This window comes from Bombus terrestris, chromosome 12, assembly GCF_910591885.1.
Source record: "Bombus terrestris chromosome 12, iyBomTerr1.2, whole genome shotgun sequence".
In the NCBI taxonomy this organism is placed as follows: Eukaryota; Metazoa; Arthropoda; class Insecta; order Hymenoptera; family Apidae; genus Bombus; species Bombus terrestris.
The window spans coordinates 8,159,986-8,183,702 of NC_063280.1; the positions used below are offsets into that span (position 1 = coordinate 8,159,986).

The 23,717-nt window shown below is 34.5% G+C and overlaps 4 protein-coding genes and 1 long non-coding RNA gene across 18 annotated transcripts in view; 2 read left to right on the plus strand and 3 right to left on the minus strand.

Annotated features, from left to right (window-relative positions):
- Positions 1–9: 9 nt before the first annotated feature.
- Positions 10–3,425, plus strand: LOC100651136 (sodium/bile acid cotransporter 7). 3 transcript variants are annotated; one of them, XM_048410805.1, is made up of 6 exons: positions 10–106; positions 1,005–1,162; positions 1,243–1,469; positions 1,570–1,713; positions 1,783–2,032; positions 2,222–3,425. In XM_048410805.1, exons 2-6 carry the CDS (start codon positions 1,027–1,029, stop codon positions 2,464–2,466), a joined length of 1,002 nt encoding a protein of 333 aa, XP_048266762.1. In that variant the 5' UTR covers positions 10–106; positions 1,005–1,026; the 3' UTR covers positions 2,467–3,425. The 3 variants fall into 3 exon arrangements, with proteins under 3 accessions (XP_048266762.1, XP_012170416.2, XP_012170414.2); XM_012315026.3 differs by having other exon boundaries at positions 30–358; XM_012315024.3 differs by lacking the exon at positions 10–106 and adding an exon at positions 385–878.
- Positions 3,426–3,602: 177 nt separating this feature from the next.
- Positions 3,603–8,767, minus strand: LOC100646035 (RNA-binding protein 26). 2 transcript variants are annotated; one of them, XM_012315022.3, is made up of 10 exons: positions 8,544–8,767; positions 7,410–7,528; positions 7,041–7,338; positions 6,795–6,953; positions 6,364–6,722; positions 6,041–6,289; positions 5,453–5,968; positions 4,567–5,351; positions 4,222–4,476; positions 3,603–4,048 (listed from the first exon to the last, which is right to left on the minus strand). In XM_012315022.3, exons 1-10 carry the CDS (start codon positions 8,600–8,602, stop codon positions 3,968–3,970), a joined length of 2,880 nt encoding a protein of 959 aa, XP_012170412.1. In that variant the 5' UTR covers positions 8,603–8,767; the 3' UTR covers positions 3,603–3,967. The 2 variants fall into 2 exon arrangements, with proteins under 2 accessions (XP_012170412.1, XP_003399802.1); XM_003399754.4 differs by having other exon boundaries at positions 6,795–6,956; positions 8,544–8,766.
- Positions 8,768–9,595: 828 nt separating this feature from the next.
- LOC100651015 (excitatory amino acid transporter 3) lies at positions 9,596–12,336 on the minus strand. 5 transcript variants are annotated; one of them, XM_020865739.2, is made up of 10 exons: positions 11,879–12,000; positions 11,767–11,801; positions 11,508–11,685; positions 11,393–11,435; positions 11,222–11,258; positions 10,962–11,145; positions 10,649–10,882; positions 10,374–10,565; positions 9,894–10,028; positions 9,596–9,820 (listed from the first exon to the last, which is right to left on the minus strand). In XM_020865739.2, exons 3-10 carry the CDS (start codon positions 11,669–11,671, stop codon positions 9,694–9,696), a joined length of 1,116 nt encoding a protein of 371 aa, XP_020721398.2. In that variant the 5' UTR covers positions 11,672–11,685; positions 11,767–11,801; positions 11,879–12,000; the 3' UTR covers positions 9,596–9,693. The 5 variants fall into 5 exon arrangements, 4 of the variants coding, with proteins under 4 accessions (XP_020721398.2, XP_012170411.2, XP_020721397.2 ...); XM_012315021.3 differs by having other exon boundaries at positions 9,900–10,028; positions 11,767–12,336; XM_020865738.2 differs by having other exon boundaries at positions 11,767–12,336.
- Positions 9,858–10,940, plus strand: LOC125386066. Its single transcript, XR_007225906.1, has 2 exons — positions 9,858–9,987; positions 10,349–10,940. It is a non-coding gene; the product is annotated as an uncharacterized LOC125386066 (long non-coding RNA).
- A 133-nt stretch (positions 12,337–12,469) lies between the features above and the next one.
- The window catches only part of LOC100645921 (ankyrin repeat domain-containing protein 50), a 223,642-nt gene continuing 212,394 nt past the window's right edge, over positions 12,470–23,717 (minus strand). For 3 of the 7 annotated variants that reach the window (XM_012315016.3, XM_012315014.3, XM_020865736.2), the window contains 15 exons: positions 21,885–22,774; positions 21,114–21,647; positions 20,178–20,952; positions 19,702–19,875; positions 18,388–18,558; positions 17,797–18,108; positions 16,839–17,160; positions 16,484–16,730; positions 16,220–16,403; positions 15,933–16,149; positions 15,628–15,819; positions 15,281–15,528; positions 14,370–14,908; positions 13,993–14,170; positions 12,960–13,162 (listed from right to left, as the gene is read on the minus strand). In XM_012315016.3, the coding sequence (XP_012170406.2) occupies positions 13,999–14,170; positions 14,370–14,908; positions 15,281–15,528; positions 15,628–15,819; positions 15,933–16,149; positions 16,220–16,403; positions 16,484–16,730; positions 16,839–17,160; positions 17,797–18,108; positions 18,388–18,558; positions 19,702–19,875; positions 20,178–20,952; positions 21,114–21,647; positions 21,885–22,210 (4,413 nt within the window). In that variant the 5' untranslated portion in view covers positions 22,211–22,774 and the 3' untranslated portion in view covers positions 12,960–13,162; positions 13,993–13,998. Of the gene's footprint in view, positions 13,163–13,992; positions 14,171–14,369; positions 14,909–15,280; positions 15,529–15,627; positions 15,820–15,932; positions 16,150–16,219; positions 16,404–16,483; positions 16,731–16,838; positions 17,161–17,796; positions 18,109–18,387; positions 18,559–19,701; positions 19,876–20,177; positions 20,953–21,113; positions 21,648–21,884; positions 22,775–23,717 lie in introns of all 7 variants that reach the window. The other 4 variants (XM_003399753.4, XM_012315017.3, XM_048410802.1 and 1 more) reach the window with 4 other exon arrangements.

Genomic DNA, 23,717 nt, shown 5'->3' on the forward strand with positions numbered 1-23,717 from the left:
ATAAAGTTGGAAATGTTTGTTTTTAATTACGCATGCGTAAGGAAACGAAAACAGGTTTTCTCGATACATTTTGATGCTATAGACGTTGGTATTTTGATACGATGCAGTAAGGAGCATTGTATTACTTGTTACTGTTGTTACTTGAAGAGTTGACCATTAGAGATAATAAATATTTTAATTAACTAAACGTTACATAAAGCTGTCCGTTATTGATGTTTTTGAAGTATTTTAGAAAAATTTTAACGAGTTCTAACGAATCGAAACTTAGAATTTATTTGTTATGGTCATGTAATAATTTTTTGTTCTTTTTGTACAATGTACAATTTTTGAGTTTAAACAACTACCAACACGATAACGTGTAAATACATAATTATATTTTGATACGAGTTTAATTAGCACAAAATATTATTATTTCGTGCAGTATAAAAATCACAAAAAATGTTAAAAGATGAATGACAAGTTTTGTGCATAGTATAAAAAATTAATTATAAATTTACATATTGCTTCAATTTAGATGCATTTATACTTTAATTTATATTTGCCTAATTTTATACCGTAGTAATTAAAATACGTACTTTATAGAGATTTTTAGTGGTAAAATATACCACAGAATAATTTATAAGAAGTGAATGTATAAATATTATATCAAATAGATCTGATATAGTATTATAGCAAATAAGGCTTGCTTTATTTAATTATAATATTTCAAGCATGTTTAAATAGGACTATAGTACATATAGTATTTTGTACAAATATGCACGCACAAAATCTTTTAAGAGAGAAAGTGCATGAAATTTTCTCAAAGAAGATCCAGAAAAAATATGCTGCACTGGCTGAACTTGCTCGTAGGCAGATGTACTCTAATTTTTACAAAAATGGTTTGAATCCCCTTTATTGTTATCGACACTTTTATTGTATAAATCACATTGCATTTTCTTCCATTATTACTATGGTAAACAAGCTTTTTGAAATAAATTCATATTAAACTATTTAAATTATTACAGGCACATATAAAATTAAGTGAAAATGCGAAAAGATTATGTACAGGATGTTCAACCAAAAAAAAAGCAGAATGAACTTTTATATAGATATGGATATTTTCTATCAATGCTTTTATGTATGATGCTAGCCTCACTTAAGCCACATTTTGGTAAAACAAATGGTATTAATTCTCAAACAATTAAATTTGTAAATTATGTATTTTGTGTCTTACTATTCTTATGTTGTATGTTTGTAATTCAGGTGTTCTGAATGGAAATATTATTATTCGATATTTTGCTGTTCCTTTAACATACTTAGAAGCAGGCCTATTATGTGATCCAAAAACACTTTATTTAACATTAAGCAATGGTACTCTCTTAATATTTACAATGACTTTCATATATATTTTAATGCCCTTCCTGATGAGAGTTGGAGTATGTTTATTGACTTATGCCAATGTCAATGTGTGGTTATTGAAAGGAATGGAAGTAAATAAATGAAACTCAAAATATTTTCAATAATTGTATAAATACTCTAGTCTAATACAGATACTTTATAGTAATCTATTTTAATTTTTTTGGTTTTTAGGTACTTTACTGTATGCCACCTCCATTTAATACAAGTTTTGTTTTGTGTCGATTGGCACAAGCAGATTTGTCAACAAGCATTGTGATTACTTTAGTATCTCATTTTGGAGGATTATTTATATCTCCTATATTATTATACTTTGTGGTATTTATTCATTATTAAAACGTAAATTAGTATATGTTTTTCATTTTATAAGAATTTTAATACTTTTAGTTAGGGGCATCTACACCTCCCTTAGTTGGTGTGAATGTAAAGGAAACCATTTATAGTACAATTGTACCATTAATTATTGGTATTGCAATTCAAATTGTGATCTTAAAGTATGATGTTTGTTTCAAAATTAAATCACCTTGGTTTTCTCAAGGATTATTATTAGCTACAGCATATCATTGGTTTTGTGATGCTGTGTTGGTAGATGCATCATCTTTGCAAGCTACTGATGTGTTATTATGCGTATTACTTGGTAAGTTTCTATTAAAATATACATCTATGTAACCAGATGAACATTTAACGGCAATAATTGTTGTAATAATGTTAGTGCATGTATGCACACCATCTTCATCAGTTAAAGTACTATTAATTTGACTTAAATACAAGATATTGTATGCTTTTTGTTACTTCATTGTGTTGTTAGTATCCTTTTATGTTCAAGCTTGCGTGGGACAACTATTTGTTAGCTGCTTGTGTTGGATATTGTGCTCTCGGTGGTTACCTCGGAATATATTGCTAGCTGCACTTTTTACAAGTACTCACAAATCAGTTGGTCTTGGAAGCTGGGTTTTACGTGGTGCTTACCATGGTTCAGCCCATGGTCCTGCAGTGAATTTACCATTGTCTGTACTACCAGTTGCACAATTGCTGTTAGGTAGTTTATTAGCTAGTTGGTTGTCTCCATAATGTAAAATACGTTATGTGATTAATTTGAATAATTTTGTTTGTATACTTTGCATTCCATGTGAAATTGCATGTATATACTATCTGTTGTTTATGTAAGTTTCCTTTGATTATATGTATTTTTTGTGTACTTCCTAGTATATAAGCTTTTTAATAAGAACATTCTTTCCTTTCTTCTCTTATGTTTGTTAATGTACTTACATAATAGCGAAACATTGAGAATACATACTATATTACATTTTATAGTAGTAAAATATTGTAAGGTATTTCTGTACGTATTACTAGAATATTTAAAAATGTAATTAATCCGTTTATTTAATGATCACGTTCATTATAGAAAAGGATGCCTTAATAAGTAGTATTTAAACATGGAGTTAAGAAATAAAAAAGGCTTAAGTAGATTAAGATCTTAAATTTTAATATATAAAAATCGTATGAAAATTATTTACATAATGTAATTTGAAAAAGTGTTTGAAAAAAACGTTTAACAAAATATTGGGTAGGATTTTACTCAAAATTGTTTTCAAAATGTATCAAATAAGTTTATTTATATGTATAACGAAATGCCAAATGCTTTGAAACATAGTCTGTGATTTTTTTTCTTTAAATTTCACGCAGGGTGTATATGAACTTTATTTATTGCGAAATTTAATACTTACCTTGGAAACTAATTTTAAAAATTTGTATATAACAATTATATATTATTTTTTCAGTATATATTGAAACAACTAGTGTAAAATTATGCATGAATAAGTTTTTTTTCAGTTCTAATCAACTTAGCTTCATTGACATTTGATAAAAGGAAATCATGACAATTATACATTACACTGTACATCATTACAGGAACAATTTTAAATAGTACATTAAGTGAAAGTAAAAAAGAAAAACCAATTACACTACTTAAAAGCGTTGTACGCTAAATCTTATGTAGTAATTATATAATAAATTGTATTCGTATCTTACAAGTTATAAATATAGTTTCCTCACTTTCGATTGTAAAATTTCTGAAAATTATAAGTATCTACCTACATCTAAAAGTCTGGTTACTTGTTTATTATAGATTATTTCGAAAGAAATAACAAGAGACAATTCACAATTCTACACACAAAGAAAAAGGACTTTGAATTCAGAATAAGATGTTTCCCATACAAAACATAGCGATTTTATTCTACAAATAATGGGATAAATTTGGTTAATTTTTTTGTTTTTGGAAACTTGTATATCTGTTTTCTATTTCACGATGCGCAATTTGACACGGCACATGTTTTTATAATACCGTTATAATGCGCATGTGTATATATTTAATAATATTAACAAATAGTGTAACACTCATAATAACGTGTATGAGGTCATAACCTGATTTTTTCATGTAAATCATGGCATTTGTCGCATTAAACGACAGTGCAGCAATGGCGCAAGTGCTGAGCATATATTGATTCGCCCAGATCATCACACAGTCATTGTAGTTGGTATGAAGGTTTTGTCACGAATAACGCTGACGCTGCTATCGCCGCCAGCTTCGCGACTCACCATCTTCGTCTTCTTCTTCTTCGTTTTCTTCGAGAAGTAATGCCTCAGCGTTACCCTATTAAACAAATACAGGTTTGTACCATGTAAAAGATGAACAAAATATTTCGCAATTTTTATTATTTATTCGTATGTTAGAAAAAAACTAGGAGATTTTAATAAAAATAAAATAAAATACAGGTAATTGCGTTTTTAGAAATTACATCGTAATCTGAAATTTTAATGACTCACTTCTAAGTCAATATCTTCATCGGTGGGTGGTGGTGCTTGCTCAGAACGCGAAGAAAGTTGTACAGATGCATTTGCATTCGTACCACCACCGCCACGATGTAGATGATGTCCAGAGACCCAAGTTATAGACAATAATCTATCCTGAAATGTGCGTCCTTTTACTAAAGCTATCTCAGCTTCTTTCCTTGATTTAAAATTGATTACAATCGAAGGCGTTGCGTCATCTACTATTTGATTCACTATTTCTCCAAATTGCTGAAATACGAATAATACAGATTTTCATTTATATGATCAAACAAAAGTAGAAACATACACATGTACAAAAAAATAGAAATAAAATCCTACTTGAAAATGTGCTAAAACTTCAGCCTTTTCTTCGGTTTCGTAACCAGAGACTAGAAGACTCGTAGGTCTATGATCTACTGAAACATGGGCAAAGCTTCCTCTGCCGCGTCCCCTATATGATAATGCATGACTACCTCGTATAACTCTACTAGATCTTATACCTCGACCAGCAGTTGGTCCTGCATTTAAACCTAATGCAGCAGCTTGTGCTCGCAATTCATTTAATCTCTTTTGCAATTCTCCAGCATCTTGTCCTTCCTGTTGCGCGGTCATTAAATCTAATTCTGCGTCTAAGATCTCTTTTTGGGTTTGTTCTCTAGATTTGATTTGCGTTTTGTTACCACCAATTTGGCCGTTCGCAGCCAAGTCTTTACGTAAATTATCAATAGATTGTTGCATCGTTTTGATTGTTGCCATAATTGCATCTTTTTGTTCTGGATTCTTTTCAGCTTTGTCAATCAAAGCTCGAATTTCTATTAAATGCTTATCTAATAATTCTTGTTTTCTTTTACGCAAATCAGCAGTTAATTTTAATGCTTCTTTACGTTTCTCTTCCTGTTTTTTCTTTAACGTTTCCTTAGCGGCTAATATTTCTTGTGTCTTTTTTATTGCAAGAACTTTGTCTTCTCGCGTAGGAACAGTGGTGGTTTTTGGCGATGTTGGAACCAAAGTCTGTGAGACTTGTTCTTCGGTTGAACGACGAGTGGGAATATATTCATTTTCTTCAGTTTTTGCTGGTGCAGTTACAGCAGCACCTAATCGTTCTTTGACAGAAGGACGGCATCCTAAATGAAATGGAGCATTGTATTAAATATGGAATCTTTTTATAAAAAAATAATTGGTGAAGAAGTAAATGTATGGAAAAAAATATAAATAGTAATAATACCTGGTGGTACGTTCTCAATAGCACCACCAGCTGCATTGTTGTTAACATTGTTATGCCAAAAAACTTTGATAAATCTATTATTCAACACAGCCTCCGTACTTCTGTATGCAGCCTTTGCTTCAGCTGGTAGCTGGAAGGTAACCAACGCTCCCTCAGGATCTCCGCCGAAATTAACTTGGATATTTACAATTTTACCAAATTTTGAAAAATGATTATTCAACTGGGTTATGTTGTTCAGGCTACGTGGAACTTTTTTTAATTCCAGAGAACAATTAGCTGGATTATGTACCACTCGTTGTTTTGGTCCAAGACGATTAAAATCAAATGCTTGTTTACGTTTTAACGGATTTGTTTGAGTATGTGGTATCTCAGACGAGTTTGTATGTGGAATTACTGGCACACTGATCAGTTCCCGTCGACCCCTCCCATAAATTCCAGGCCCAGGTTGAGGATGTCTACCCCATGGCATTCGTGGCTCCATACTTGGTGCATCTGGATTGTATTCCGCAAAAGCATCTATCAAGATTCACATTACACCGTTATTACTACTATGTATTAACATTTTATATATGAATAAAAAATACTTACCCATATCAGAATGATGTTGATTCCTTAAATGTGGAGGAGGTAAACTTGCGAGAGGGAGGTGTTGTGGTGGAGCATTTCCATTAGGTCCTGGGGGTGGTTCTGGTACTGCTGTTACAGGTACTGTTCCTGGTGCTTGAGCACTATGTGGGCCAAAGGTCAGAACACGACTTAGAGCTACATCTTCTAATACAACAGGATCTGTACCATGATCATAGGGACAGAGATCACCTCTCATACAGTAACCTTTTTCTGTGAATATTAATTATTTATTACACAAAATTCCCTACATTCTTCTTTGAAATCTCTTGATAATAAATACAAACCATCAAAATCCCTGCACCTCCTCTTGGCTTGAAAACCTGGCTGGTTATTTGGAACACTAGAAGCGACGGCAACGACGCTTTGAATTGATTGACTAGTAGTCGACAACCTCATGTCTACATCACCATGATTGCTATCCTGTGTTGGAGTACCTCCGCCAGGACTCCCGTCAATTCTTTCTGTTCTATCTACTTCCATCCTTTCAGTGCGATCTATCTTTTTACGATCTAATGATCTTGATCGGGATCTAGAGCGAAGTGGTGTCGGAGATCGATTTCTAAATCGTGCTCTATGATCACGATTATCAGGACCATCTCGTATTCTTGGGCGTATTGGTGATGTGCTACGACTTCTGCTCCGTCTATAAAATAAAGTAAGTATTGAAAAAAAAGAATTCAAATATCTTATTAGTTGAAATAAATTTTGTATAGACCTTCTGTCATGTCGTCGTGTATTTGGTGGCGATTCGTTTCTCCATGGCCGACTTCTGTCACGTTCTCGATCACGACGAATATGTTCTCTGCTTCTTGATCTACGTCTATCTCTCTCCCATGAGCGCGAACGAGACCTTGTTCGGGACCTCATCCGACCGCTTCTGAAATATGTATAGATTATACTCCAAAAAATTGTATTACACACAACTTGTAAGATTTTTTAACAATTTGAAAAAAAAACTCACCGACTCCTAGAACGTTTTTCCTTCTCTTTGTCAACTTTATCAGAATCTGATTTTCTAGTTTCACGTTTACCTATTGCCATAGGTGCAGATCCATTCATTTGAAGTGGAGCCGGGGGATTTGTATTCATAGAAGTAATTGCAATTGTACTTTCAGTTACTTTATCTGTAGTTAATGCTGGTGGTGGTGGATTTACACCTGGTGGTGTCCCACCACCATCTGGATCACTTTTTGGAGGCGGAAGTACATATTCTTGAGTCTCTAATGTTTTAAATAACAATTCCACAAAATTCTTTGTTTCTGTAAAAAAAAGATATCATAATACAAAATAAATTTTCCAATACTGCTTGAATATTAAAATATGAACATACCCTGCTGCAAAAATACATCAAGCTGTTCAACCATTCCACCTCGCAACTCTTCTAGTGTTTTGTCCTTCTTAACGAGAGCATATACATATTTTGCTAATGCAGCAGGATCTGCATCACAACTGTAAGATTATATTAATATTAATGTTTTGGAATAAATAATTATAAAATAATTATGTCTATTATATGATAGATACATAAAAAATTATAAATTAATATATATTAAATTATACAAAAATTATGTAACAACTAAATTTATATTTAAAATCTTATATCGCATATATAATAAATAATTATGGAACATAATAATGTAATAAGCCATGCAGTAAAATTTTATTTTGTCAGTTATAATATGTTGCAATAGAAACCTGTTTACAGGTTATAAAATGCAAAACAAAAGGTTAAACTTTATTAAATCAATAAATTACAAATGAATAAATGAAGTTAGTTACGTGTTTGCAATTAACTAATTATATATCAATGAAAGAATTATTTTAAGTAATATAAAAGATCTAATTCAATATATATGTATGATTTAAATTTTAACATATTTAGAAATATGTCTTTAACTAAAGTATCTTTTATTTTAGATGTAATAATATATAATTACTAGGAAGTTTATAATAAAAATCATATATAAAATAAAAAGGTATTTCGAATATTGATCCCTTACCATAGGGTAAACGATGTTTTAAATAAGCATTACTGTCAACAAATTGTTATGGAATAAGTAATTGCTTAAGTTGTTTATGTGGGAGGATTAGCAAATAAAAGGTGTGTTCTTATTGGTATATTTGAATAAAACACATATAAAACATGTGTTGCGGGTTAAAATGCAACATAATTGAGCAAACTATGTTCAATTATTCGAAATGCGTTCGCTGTAAAATAGATACGATATAGTCGTGAGTATGGGGCATATCATTACTCGATTGATTATTATTAAGAACACGATAAATTTGACGGAGGATCGCTAGTCGAAATGATCCATCAACAATCATTCAGAAGCAGGCAACAGTAATACATGTAAATATAATTCTGCATAGGGTGTAAAGCATAGCACATGTACGGCCATTTACAACATCAAATGCGTACACATACACCTAAAACTGTGCTCGGACAAGCTGGCCTACTTACAGTGGCTCCAAGACGGCAGTGAGCCACGCCTTGAATTGATCCGGATTCTCTATTATCATTTTCAGTAAATACGCAACGAAAATCACATGGAACTTTCCAAAGACACACGTTAATTACACAATTTCTGGGCGGGAATAAGTACTCTCCTAAGTAAAGACAGTCGCCATTCTGAAATCTCTCTCCCTATACATGCAATGTTCACATAGATAGACTTTTCACTTCTAGAAAATGTCACGGGAATCGCTGCAGCAGTATGTTAAGTAGGTTAGGTACGCTCGCTAGTTTATTAACATAGAGTATATTGTACATAGTTGTGTTTGCAGTGCTTCAAAACGTTTTTGTTTTAATGGATTTTTGATACATTTAAAAATATCTATACTTTGTTCAATCAGTCGAATTTGGAAAAGTATAACTGATTTTAGTTAATAGTTGATTACTATTGAATTATAATTTTCAGATGATAGCTTTATATTATTATAGAAAATGTTTAAATTGAGCTACTAAACCTGATAAATAATTCTTTAAATAACAGTACACATGTATTCAATTTAGTTTAAGGTTAATGAGGTTAATGTTTGAAAAAGTAATTGTCTATTTGATAGTAGATTTCATCTTGTTTTCTCTAGATTTTGATCACGTGGTTTTATTTATTTATCTTGGCTCGACTCGTTAGTAAGAGCACATTTAAATTCAATATACTTCACGTTGATAAAATGTAATTTTTATAGCTAGTAATTCTTATCGTATATTAAAAAAGTGAAAAAGACATAGTTGTAAAATATTCTTAATTGAAACCATGAAGATCATTGCAAATAACTATCCAACATTGTCAACACACATTACTAACACATTACTAGACTAGTGAAATTCTTAAAACCCTTAAATTCGTAAAATTTAAATTTCTTTCGATGAATATTTTATTATTTATATATGTAATGTAAATTTAAAAAAATTGATTTAAATCATGGAAAAACATATCGAATATCTTTATAAAACTTGAAGAAAAATATAATAGGATCTTTTAAGTTTACATTTACAATATACAAACATTATTTTGTTTATAAATGAGTATATTTTTAATAACGTTTAATATTATTTTTTACATTCCAAATATTTCAATAATTTTTGATTTACTTAAAATTTCAACCTATTACGCGGAAGTATATAATCCTATTTCCTCTGGTATAGAATTTTGTTTACTTTTTTTATAATGATGATTTATTATGCCAGCCCCTAATGCATCTGCTATGATATTTAAAGTGGTTCTAAAACGGTCTCTAAACATAAATTGTGATTATTAATATTTTAATGAATGTTTAAAATCTCATAAATACATCGTTGGATGCTTACACGAACCAATCAATGGCGATAATTAATGAAACATCTTCTACTGGAACTCCCACGGAATTTAATACCATTATTAACATTACATAACCACCACTAGGTAAGCCGGCAGCACCAATACACGACAAAGTACATGTTATACTGCAAATTTACCAATATTATTGTATTATTATTATTAGACTACGGATTTTTATGCAAATTTATATTTTTATAATTACAGTTAAAAGAATTAAACCTATGTAGAGAATTCATTTACTTCCTAAATATTATAATAAGCACTTTCAAATATTTCACATATTTTTACATATTATATCCATTCTCTACATGTTTGCACCTTTAGATTTTCTGTAAATGTAATTCACAATTTTATAAACACAATTCAATAAATAACAATTCATAGTCTAATTATTATTTTTAATTATGTTTATGAAAGTTGTTTATCAATTCATAAATTTATATAGGAAGGTTGTTTATCATTATACAAACCAGATTATTATGATCTTGAACAATGAAAATTGTAATCCATGCAATTGAATTATAAAAATTGCACCAATGCTTTCATATAATGCTATACCATCCATATTTATGGTGGCTCCAATTGGTACAATAAACTTAGATATTTTAGAAGGTATTCCAATGCGTTCCAAGCATGATATTGTTACTGGAACTGTAGCTGTGCTGAAATATAAATATAAAGTATATAATATAATAATTTTATTAACAAGCAATAAATTAACAATATATTGTCTTAGCTTAAATACCTTGATGATGTACCAAATGCTGTAGCAAAAGCTGGTCCAAGTTTAACTATGATGTTGTATGGAGATTGACGGGTACATATAAAATACACTAGAGGAAGTAATATTAAACCTTGTATAAGCAAACCACTAAAGACAGTTAAAATATAAATTCCAAGCCTTTTTATTAAACTGTTAAAGTCTTCTACTTCAAGAATTTTTGCAGAAATAAGAAATAGTGCACTTATTGGTACTAGCCTATATAAAATGGATATGTTTGCATGTAATAAAAGTTAATGACATCTTTTTTATCGTATTTAGCATTTAGTAATTTTACATTATTGCCCAACTCATGATCTTCATCATTGCATCTGATAAAGATAGAAAAAAGTTTATTAAAGGTTCTCCTTTTGCACCTATATCTCCAATTGCTAATCCCAAGACTAAACTAAAAACTACTAATCCTAATACATCTGTTCCTGGTACATTCATATGATCTATTCTCCATTCATCAATTGGTACTAAAAGATAGAAATTAAATTTTAATTTAATTTTTATAAACTCTATTTGTCTCTTTCTTATGTTGCTATAACATACCTGATTCATTCTTTGATTTTTGTAATACAGTTTGATACTGAAATAGTGTTTTATTTATTTTTGTTGTTGTTCAAATTTATAAGTTGTTGTATTAAGTTGTAATTTGTTTTAATTAAATTGATCATAATAATAGCTGCAGATGAAAGATAGAAACTTATAAAATTTTATTACCTGGAATAAGGTTGCACTCACTATGTTTTCTGGGATAAAATTTCTGTAATATAAATAAAGAAAATAGATTGAATGAATAAAAACAAGAAACAAATTAATATTATACATGAACTACCGAAATAGATCTAAAATTGTGTCTGCTGTTATTGAATATCTGGTTGTATTTTGTGTTATGATGTTTTTATCTTTAAGTAAATCACCAGGTCTTATTGTTTGAACTAGTATAACACTTAATATTATTCCAAGTGATGTTGTCGTTGTATAGTAATATAATGCCATTGTTCCAATGCGGCCTACGCATTTTAGAATTTTAAGATTTGTAATAAGAAATTCTTGTTTAGCAATGATGACAATGTAAGTTGCTTTATACTTACCTGATTTTTTCAAGTTACAAGTAGCACTCACTATACTGGATGTTATAAGAGGCAATATTAGACAATTTACAATTCTCATGAATAGTTCTCCAGGAAACTTTAGATACATTACATTTCGTTTGGTCCATGGTTGAAGAGTAAAAGTTTTAAGAATGAGTCCTAATGAAATTCCAGCACATACACCAATAACTGTCCATAATATTATCTTCTGTCTCAGTACTTCTTTTAATATATTCATTATATATCAATTTACTAATATTTGTCACTAAATTATTGTGATTTAGTATAGAGGAGCTTGTATTTTGTATTAAAAATCATTAAATTATTTTTTTTACATAAATGTTAATAACGCAAAATCAGAGAGAACTTTGTATGTATACGAGATAAGGATTCTTATCTAATGTAATGATACAAGAAAATTTTTTCTTTATTATAGAATTTTCAGAAAAAAATAACTTTTTATGAAACCTACTGTTTTATCTAAAGTGTTGAGGATATGGATGAAGCACTACTTAAAAATAGGGAACATTACCTTGAGAAAGATATCTTATGACAGAGATATATTTATGACCCTTTTACAATCATAATACAATATAAGAGATAGTTGTACTTTTATCTTACAACTATACTCCTTAAATGATTCTGTTTCAAATTAGCTTGTTGAAAAAATAGCCTTATCATATAAATAAATAAATGACTAATATTGATATTTTACTTTTTATTTATTTTGCATCTATTACAATATAATAAATATGATCGTGCACAGTACATGAAGAATGTGTATTTACACACGTTTTTATTAATTTTCAGGCCATAATTTTACGTATTTGTAACTGAGTTCGCATTATAATGGTATATTTTTTCTTAAATTGCTCAATATAATTTATACATATCTTTACAATTCTGCATAATCCACATCACATTATGCATCTCATTTGCACCCAGTCTTCTGAAGAAAAAAAATCTCATATTATGTCGTCCTCGCCCATCAAAGTCATGACTATTAATCCTTAAAGATTGCAATAATTAATTCATTTTTTATTTCTTTCGTTTATATGAAGTATTAGTGAGATCAGTAAAGAATTTTATTAACGTTACATTTATACAAAGTCATGTTTTGTAAAGTTTACATATCTAGATCTACATATTTCTCTATACTGTTTAATATTTGGTTTTTTTTTTGTATTACGCAATTTTCATCTTCTTTCTTTTTTATTCAACAGCAATTCTTATAAATCATATTCTTTTTCGTTTACTTTTTCATATGAGGTAATTTGATTTTGCTCAAATAAAAAGAGAAGAATTTGTTTATTGACTTCCGCTTTTTGGTGATTACGATTCGCCAGCCGCAATAACGGATTCCGGTGTCCTGCTGAGGTGTTTCTGACAACACAACCTACATCACAAAAAATTAAGATTTTGATTAATCCTTTGTCTTTGTTTTTTTGCTTTATTGTTAATTATTACGTAAATAATAAACTCGACACGACACACTTAAACGTAGATTAGTGAGATGATTATTCTGAAAAGATTAAAACATTAAAACTCTTTAAATTTCATGTTTTGCTAAATTTCTAATCTTATCGTAAAATCTAATGTTATATATGTATAGTTATTTCTGATCATGCAAAATATTTATAAGTTATGATTTAGTAGAAAAGGAATACAAAAATCTACTGATACCACTTCCAAAATTGAACACTGTAATTACAGTGCATAAGGATCAGCTACTTCTATTTTCTTATAAATTGTATATATATATATAATATATATAATATAATATATATATAATATAATATATATAATATATAATATTATATATATATGTATGTATGTCATTCAAGTACTGTAATATTAAAAAAAAAAGAAAAAAGAAAAAAAAAAGAGAAGAAGGAAACTTAAAAATTTATCATTCAATAATTTTCAAATTAAAATTGAATTAAATAAAAACTTCAAGGGATGAAAATATTTAAATTCTAATACTAAAGTGTACGATTGAATGGAAATTGTAAGTATGTATATTTGTAAAGCATAATGGAATTATGCAGTGCATTGTAAAGAAAAATACAATTAAATACAATGCTGTAAACATTTGTACAATTTCATACGAATCAAACGTTTCTTTAAGTGTTTGGTGATTTATTGTTTTTTTACAATCATTCAAAATACGTTGTATTTGTATCATAGACATTTTTATGACCCTCAAAAGTGAAACTGTGTCAATACCTGTCCCTACAAAGGTGTTTCCTTTCGTGCCTCGGCCTTCCACTGAAATCCATTAACTCGTGTTGTAATAGGCTTATTTCTATTAGTTGCATTTTCAATTCCATTTCTAACACCTGCTACTAATCTCATGGCTGGGTTGGAAACCAAGCCATTGCGCTTTGGTTTTGCATTGCTTGCACTGTAATAAAAAAAAAAACAGTCCTCTCAGAAAGTGTCTTTCATGCTTAATTTCTAATATAGTCTATTAGAAAAGTCGCTCCAATATGTTTTATAAACAATTCACAATCAATTAACTATTATTAGTGGTTTATATTTAGGACACAATGTGGAGGGAGTTTCTTTAACATTTTTATTATATTATTGAAACGCAATCTTACCTGGCAGGTGTATGGTCAGAGGTATGTTTCACGCTTCTGCCAACACCAGCGCCACTGTTTCCCAATATTATCCTCATATGAGTGTCCCTAGTGAAATGAGTGTCGGCCGAGTTTCTTTTCTCGTCAAGACCATTTTTCTTGTCCTTCGTTACGCTTAAACCTAACATTTCGTTTGTTAATTCAAACGGTTTGCTAATATCGTTTTTATCGATGATCTCTGTCTTTATGTTGATCGGTTCGTAAATGGCTGACGTGTGATTGTATCCTCCGATCTGCGCTTTGTATGGTATATTCTGGTTTCCAGTCAACAATGATACTCCAAGCTGACTCTGTATCACGTTCGCGGCGGTCTGGGCACTAGGTGGACTCGTATTCGTCGGCGAGTAGGGTATCAGGCTGTCGCTTAACGGCGAATGAGGCGGCGAAGCGTAGATAGGACTCTGCGGTTCGCTTTTCAGAGGTGACAAAAGTTTGCTGAGCGGACGACTCTTCGCTCCCCTCGAGCATTGTTGCAGTTGTTGCGTGAAAGATAATGGTGTCTAAAATTATAGCAGTCAGATAACGCGTGGTTCTCCATAGGAATCAAATTCGTAACGTGTATAGATCGAGTTGGCCTTTAACGTTTGCATAAAAATCAATCGAATGTACGTTTTAAATGTGCATCAGGTTGTTCGAGAGAGTTAGTAGATTGCATTTAAACAAAATCTTCGTACGAAGAGTGGCATTGTATAAATAACGATCTGTACACGGGTGCATGAAAACAGAATAAACAAAACATGCAGCCAGAAAGAGATGATGGAACGTGACGGATGAGAGCCGATTGGAAGTGGTATCGGAGAGCTCGAACTGGCTCCTTAAGTTACACAAGAGAGTTAATCGGGAAAGCATTAGAAACAACAATTGTTACCTACTTTTATTACCTGATTCACCATCGAGTTCTGGTTGAATTTCCCTTGATCGCTCTTTGTGCTACCAGTCAAGTTACTGCTGGATTTGCTGTTGCTGGAATTGTTGCCTAAGGACACGCAGCTTCTTCTTTTCGTCGAATCAGGTGACTCTGCTGGACTGTATTGCGTCGACAGAGGATTCAAGATTGCAGACGATGGTTTCGTTTCAGCTGTGGAGTTTGATGTCACCGAAGTAGCGCTACTACTTCCACCTGCATTATATATGCATTGTAATAACGTAATAAATAATATACGTAATTATGGACATGACGACAAATTACGCATTGGAGAATTATGAGAAATAGACGAACCTCCGTTGATACCAGGCCTCAGACTTCGTTGATTAGCCGAATGTTCCTCGAGTAGCCTGACCACGGTGTCATGACCACTTTTGGCAGCCACCTTGATAGCGTTTCGACCACAATGATCAGAATGACTGGGATCAGCACCGTGATTTAAGAGTGCTCGTACGCAGTGCTCATGACCCTCTTGTGCGGCGATACCTAAAGAATGTTGACCAGTTTAATTACTTTCTTATATAAATACAACAATGGTGATAGTCAAGTATGTGAGAAAAAAGTCATGTTACTGATCAAACTTTGGTCATTATCAGTACCCAGAGCTGTTGCGCCTTGGTTGCAAGTATGATCAGGGGTTGCTCCATGTTCCAGAAGCAGTCTGACAATGGCTGCGTGACCCTGCCAGGCAGCAGAGTGTAAAGGAGTTCTATTCTCATTGTCACAGGCGTTTACACTCGCACTGCCTTCTGTTAGTAACAAAGCTACCATTTCGACGTGTCCTTGCCAAGCACTCACATGCAGAGGTGTTCGACCCTGGAAAATCACATTAAATTTACAAACATATACGAAGCAACTAAAGAGATACAAGAATATTTATACTTACTTCTGAGTCTCTACTTTCCACGTCAGCTCGCGCATGCTCCAGCAAGAATCGCGCCATCGCCAGTCTGTTCTCCAGAGCAAGGATATAAAGAGTGCTTCTTCCATCAGCATCTTTCGCATTCACATCTGCATTATGACTCAGTAGTACCCTGACGGTGTCATAATGTCCCTCCAAAGCTGCGAGTCTGCAATTGACACCATGAAGATATTTTATAAAACGAAACAGATAGAGGATTTAGCCAAGGTATCGTTATTACTAAATTACCTTAGAGCCGTCTTTCCATCGTGAGCGTGTTGATCGATCGGTGCTCTATGTTGTTCCAGGAGTCTCTCAACTAACGCAGCGTGTCCTTCTTGCGCGGCTAGCATCAGAGCGCCTTTCCCATCGTTGTCAGTTTCGTCAATTTTGGCTCCAGCTTCCAGTAATGCTTCGCAAACATCGATATGCCCTTCGAATGCCGCATAATGCAATGGCGTCCATCCTGAATTGTCCCTGTGTTGCTCGTCCAAGCCTAAAATATCGAAGATTCATGTTGCAAGTTACCTCCAAAAATAATTCAGAGGACTTAATACTGAATTAAGATAAAAATAATCGGGAGGAAAGGGAAGGTATTTTATACCTCTGTCCAATAATTGTTTCACTACATCAGTACCGCCTTGGGCAGCAGCAACGCTCAAAACGGTCCTGCCCTCGTTATCAATGCTGTCAACGTAACATCCCCAGAATAAGAGAAGAGCGACCACTGATCCATGACCCATGCTGGCAGCTGCCCACAAAGGTGTGCGCCCCGTAGCATCGCAATGATCCACATCTGCCTCGTATTCCAATAACAACTCGCAAACGTCTCTGTGTCCCTCGAACGCGGCCACTAACAATGGTGTCATGCCATCCTTATCCTGGTGATCGACTGCAGCTCCTCTTTCCAAGAGGATCGTAACCACCTGTGACAGAAGATCATATATTCGTTTATATACGTATACCGAGATCTCACAAGTAAATAACTTCGCGTAATTTCATTAATACAAAATTTAAAGTTTTCATGCTTCAACTGACTGTTACTTGTGCATTTTAGTGCTGAGCGTTACTAGGATCTCTTAATAGGAATTTTAGATATCTCTTTTTATCACCCTATATATATAGTGTATAAAGATCATCACAACACGTTAAAAGCCTTTCAGTTCGCTGGAGATGGGATTGGACATAAAAATTCGAATGCAGCGAGCTTAAAGACGTCAGCACTAAAATGATTAAGGATTTCTAATGTCAGCTAGTGTCTGCATAAAATCAATCGATTAATCAGATCGCACTTACGATCTTCTTAAACTTTAACTACCTTACACAATATTAAAAAAAAAAAAAAAAAAAGAGAAACAAAAAACAATAGTGTGATACGATAATGGAATGATATCAAACAAACTAAAATTTCGTTGTTAGTACGTATGAAGAGAAACAGTATTCGTGTTCCAGCAGTGTTTTGTGCAACGATCTTGCAAGTATCTCGTTCTTGCTTGTCCCATAACATCATTGCCTTTCTTTATCTCTCGACAGCCGTGAAAACGAGGGGAACGGAAACTAACTTTTGCATAGCCATGATTGGAGGGTACACATAGGGCAGCTACGCTGAGGGCAGTCCTTCCGTCGTTATCAGCGTGATCGATCTCCGCGCCGAAGTCTAGAAGGTGTTCGACGATCTCGCTGTGACCCATGTAGGCAGCGGCAATTAAGGCGGTTCTACCCTCGTCATCGGTTCTGTTGACGTCGGCGCCGTGCTGCAGAAGCGCTTTAACGATGTCCTCGTGGCCACCCCATGCGGCTGCTCTGAGCGCGGTTCGTTGATCCCAATCGGCGCAATCCACCATTGCCCCGTGCTCCAGCAGCATTTCGACTACCTATATTTTTATTTCACCGTTTATATTCCTCCACTGACTTCCCCCTTTTATCATCATACTTCAATACTTGCAATCCTCATTAAGATATTCAGATATATTAATCGACTGTTACTGTGTATTATTTGACTGTTAACTCGTGTTGCAATCAAATGTTATTTCGTCTGTTAAACGTGTATCAACAACGACTATATTCTCAACTGTATGCAAGGATGATGATGACATTGTTAAGGATAGATGATTCAATGTCTCGAGTTCTGTTGTTTTATTTTAAACGATTACCTGAGTATGTCCACCCCAGGCAGCAGCTCTCAGGGCTGTCCATCCGTCGCAGTCAGCGTGATCCGCACAGGCCCCTGAAGCCAGCAAAACTCGTACTACGTCTGCATAACCGTGTCTCGCTGCCAGATTTAAGGGTGTTTGACCGTGACGATCAGTGGCTTCCAGTTTTGCCTGCGTGATTAGAAAATATGCAACATATAACATGGCATTAAACACGGTTTGCTAATCTGTAGAATTTTAGGATTTGCGATTCTTTCGTGGTTGGGAAATCTTTTTTATTATTTTTACTCTATTAATTAAATACATATTAAGTTGGTAAGTTTTACTAAAAAAATTTTCATATGGAAGCCTTTGGTTATTACTTTTTATTATGTATTTATCTAGAGATTCTTAGCCCTAGTTATAAATATAAATTAAAATTATATACCTGAAAATTCATTTTATTTATCTTATTAAATACTTTCTTGTGTAGGAGAAGGGCGATTATTTCATTATCATAAAAAAGTATCGCGACTCAAAAAGTGTAGGGAAACACTGGTATAAAGGGTTTTAATTTATGTGAATCTACTTTTCTACAGAGTGACTGCCAACACTTTCCAAACTATATACCAATTTTGGTTCAAATAATATGTTAATAAAAATTGTATTTTATGAGCCCAGGTACAAATTGTGTACCTGGTCCTTTATTTTCAGAAAGTCGTTACTTCAACAATATAATGAGATTATACCGTAGTTAGAAACTTTTGACAAGCGTTGTATTTATGATAATTGCTGCAACTAATAAGGGAAGATCGTAAACCGGTACAGTTGCGGTAAATGTTTTATGATTCGTTTATGCTTCTTCCTTATTACATTGTAAGCTTGCTTTCCCTTAAAGACTGCTCTTTATGATGTCTACTTACAATTATTACGGTATAAATGCTAGTGTACATACGTTAGGGAAGTCAATATAATTGTCAAACGAGATTAATTATTAACTATATATTGTAAAATGCTTATGCAATTTCATATTCACTAAATATCATAATGACTATTTTATTTTATGCTCGTGTCTTTGTATAGCTATGCATTTTTACATTGAAATTACCACAAATGCACAAATATCCACAGTGTAATTAAAATTTCCATAGAGAATCCATTTGTGTGTTCTAAAATTGTACATACTATGCTTTAGACTGTACAGAACATTAAGAAAATTTTTCTTTTGTAAATATTTTTCTGTAAATTTATAATTCTTCGTTCGGCATATGAAAAATGCATTGTTGGTATAAATCATGATGCAGCTTTTTAAAAATGGGAGAGGTTGATCCTTACCTGAGGACATGTCGCCAGAGCCAACTCCAGCAGAGATGCATTACCGTCTGCAGCAAGCGTGTGCAGCACTGTTCGTCCGCAAGAATCAGCTTGATTGATGTCCCCGCTTTCGCCGAGCAGTTCCGTTAATGGCTCGCTGGGAGATTCATCCATAGGGCTTACGTCTTGCGAGACCTGTGACAAACATTACAGTTATACGAATTCTATTTTTGGCTTTAGTCCTTGCGCAATCGCGAATTGCTTTTGTCTATGATATATAAATAAGAAGAAGCTTACTACGTATCCTAAAACTGTCGTTTAACAAAATTAATAATTTCAAATCGTTGTCCACTCCTTGTCAGATAAACATCTTCATTCTCTTAATTGCTAGAGTCTAAATTTAATCGACAGATCAATTTACTCAAAGACAACAGCAACAAGTATTCGCTTTTAAAATTCCAGTTTCCCAATAAACGCAAGCTTTCAAAATTAATTACTTGACTAGAAGAGACAGCATCCTTGCTGGCATCGTCCTCGACGACCTTTTCCGAGGGCTTGGCGCCCGCATCGATCAACAGTTTTAACAGCTTCACTTCCTGCCTGGGCCAGAGGATGCACTCTGAGCTGTCCAGGTAGCAATCTTCTATCGGTGCTCCGCTGCCTATCATCCAGAGTACTTGAAGCGTGTGCACGTCCAGGTTACAATTTGTGGTGGCGACGTTCGTTATGGACCGTTGCAGGTGTTGTCCAAGCACGCAGATCTCATCGGCGTTCAATTCCGGTCCGCGAAGGGTGTAATAAGCGGCCAGCATCGCGTGACCTTCCACAGCGGAGCACAAATACTTCTGCGTGCAGTGTTTCACGTCCAGCAACCATTCTGCGAAGCTATGATGGAATAACATCAACGCTCCTGCACGAGAAACAGAGATGACTCTGCGTAGAAGGTGGAGACGTCGATTGAAGTCTTCTATGGTGATGTTGGTGCACGCAGTTTTCACGCATTTGTAGAGTATCTCCTGGGTGATGGGTAGTTTTGCGGCTAAGATCACGTTCAATAGAGGTTGGACTTTGGCAAATTGCTTTCGACTGAAGAGCCTTTGACACAGCCATAGGTAGAGACCGTTCAAGGTGCCTGGTATCTCGCGAACCTCGCGTAGAACGATGAAGTTCTCGGCTACTCCGTCGAGAACTTTTTCTAGATAGAGGAAACAGCCGTTGCTCTTGATGTGCAGCTGGTTCAGCATCTCGGCTGTGTCGCGCGAGATGTGCTGCCTGGATGAATGAAAATTAACTCGTATTTAGCGACTGTAATTACAGGTGTTAACTTTTAGTTATCAGTTTATACGCTACAAACAATCACGGAAGCTTGATATTGGAAAGACCAATCAAAAGTTCCAATAATTTCAACAAATGCGATATCAACAAATACACACCTGAGCGCGTCTTCTTGATCCAACCGTGCCAGGATATACTGTTGGATGTCTCTCACCACCAAGGACTTCCTTAGATCGTCTAAAGGGATCTTCCGGAAGCCGCTGAACATCCGTGAGATGGGTTTGCTCTGACGTCGAGCAGTACAAACCAGAAGCAACCATTGAGGGAATAGGTGATGATGATTAGCCAATAATTCAGCGATCGTCCTACTGACGTTATCATTCTCCCTTCTCGAGTCTCTGGTGCCAGTTTGAGGAAGATCCAGAGTCTGTCCCTCGTCGATCGAGTCGACTAACAGGAACAGACAACATTTTGGTGGCTCTAATTCTAATAGAGGGAACAGCAGTGCTTTCTTTAAAGCGTCGTCGGGATCTCTGTCGAGGACATCCGGTTGCAAAGCGGCTTGTATCTCTGGATCAGTTCGAAGTTTCTCCGCGTAGGCTTCTGCTACCATTTCCCTCGATGTCAATGGCACTGTCGTGGCGTTGCTGGTTGTCGTCGCGCTGCCTGGTATCGGTGAGCTCGAAGACACTCTGCGGAATGTTCAAAGAAAATCATTTGTAAAAATCATCGTTTTAATATAGTAATATTAGATTCATCGTTTGGAATTAATGGAAATTGTGGAATATATTTTCCAACCATGTAAATTCTACCTTTATTTATCTGCATAACAGAGATAATTTTCACCCGATCGAAGCGTAATTCTAGCGTATAATATAAGTATAGTATTGTAAGACTAAGTTACGAATCTCTGTATAAAAGTCACTGACCTATGAATCCCATCCGAACCAGGTTGCAGAAGCTGAGCAACCAGAGACCTCACAAATTGAGCTGGTGACAACGAAGCCTCGCTTCTAGCCTGACAAAAGTGCCTGGCCAACAATCTCCTGTTTAAGGATCTCTGATGTCTAGCATTGGCACCAGCCGATGGCCAGGCTAATTCTGCACTGAACGCGGTCTTTCCACTTCCTGGGCCACCAACGACCAAAACGCCACACGTCTTCGAAGCTGGCCTCTGTTCCAAGCAGTGGGACAGTTTGGTGAACGCCCATTCGCGGCAGAAGAACCGCTTCTTCTCTATCACTGGTGCAGCCATTCTCTTGCAATAATTCTTCCCGTTTATAGTTAGTCGAACGATCGGTAATTAATCTTTCGTTGCACGGTGTTCTTTCAATGGACCTTCTCCGCGAGGTCTACGTTTCTACTAAACACAATTCTGTCGATTTGAAGCAACTTGTGCGTCTAGATAGGAAACAAAGAGAGGCCGTGTCAGCGATGAAGTATGTCTTTAGAATTGCCTAGGCTAATTGCGTTGGTTTATATCTCGTGTTCAGGTATATAAATTCTTCAGGATACTTCTTTAAACAGCGAACCGAACAGAGTATTACAGTTTTTCTCGTGTTTCGTTGGTTGACGATGGTATTTATTTATTTGTTGTGTCCTTAATCGTGGTTCTTGATGCAGATTGCAAGAGTAATTGAAACAGGTGACAGTTTAGATTGGCTGTGGTGCGCCACTACGGTTCATCTCGCTGTATTCTGACGAGGGAACATTGGTCGGAGCCCCAGGGGGCTCTGAGGCTTCCTCGGCCTCCATTCAGCCTTCTCATCGCCTCGTCGCGGACGAGCACCGCGCTTCGTATCGCTGCATTCTACGACACCTGAAACAAGGAAAATGGACACGTGGTTTACGTGGATCTCAAAGTTATTTTACCCATGCTCGGTTATTCTATGGTTACTTCGCGTTTCTACGTTTCTTACGTCTCTCTCAATTCGTAAGCTTAAAACTTGTCTGTGTGTTTTTCAAAAGAAGCTTACCGTCCTCGAGGCTACTACCGTCGCTAATTAAAGAGAATTCGATTATTCCCCTCGACACTTGTTTGCATTGGAATTATGTCGTTTCGAGGAGACCCTCGACCTACACCGGAAGTACCATTGCATCTTAATGGATAGCAACATCTGAATACCGTAGTTCCCTTTTTTCTATTTTTCTGTCTCTTGATTTCTCGTGGTTAGATTCGACGTTAAAATTCCATAAAAATTTATTTGATTAGCTTTAATTAAATTGGAAATTTCTTCGTGGATCGAGGCTCCGATAGCTACCACAGAGAAAGGACATATCATTCCCCCTTTGTGCTATAATTATCGAAATTACAAGTTAACCGCGTACCTACCAAATTGAGAGACTTTTAACGCTGCCGTATAACGTATACCGCGTATAATTGATATAATCATTCGATGATTACTACTGTTCGCGCAGAACCGCGAATTTTCACTCCCATAAATATAATACGAAACATCTTGTTGTTATCGCTTTCTCCACGATAATTCGATTAAGCTTATGAAAGAGCGATTTTCGTTTCCATTTATTGTAGTTCGTACGATTGTAAAAGCGGCCGAGTATAGAAAGTAAATTAGCTCGTGGAAAGAAAGAAGAAACAGCGTCGCAAAAGATCGCATTGTGCGTGCAAAACAGAGGAAAAGTCTCGCCAATTCCAACTGCGAACGCATTGTTCAATTGGAATATCGAAATAATTCACGACATCGTAAATTAAGCGTGTTTTCGCTTCATTCAGAAGCATCCGCCGTTCGAGTTTTCACAGG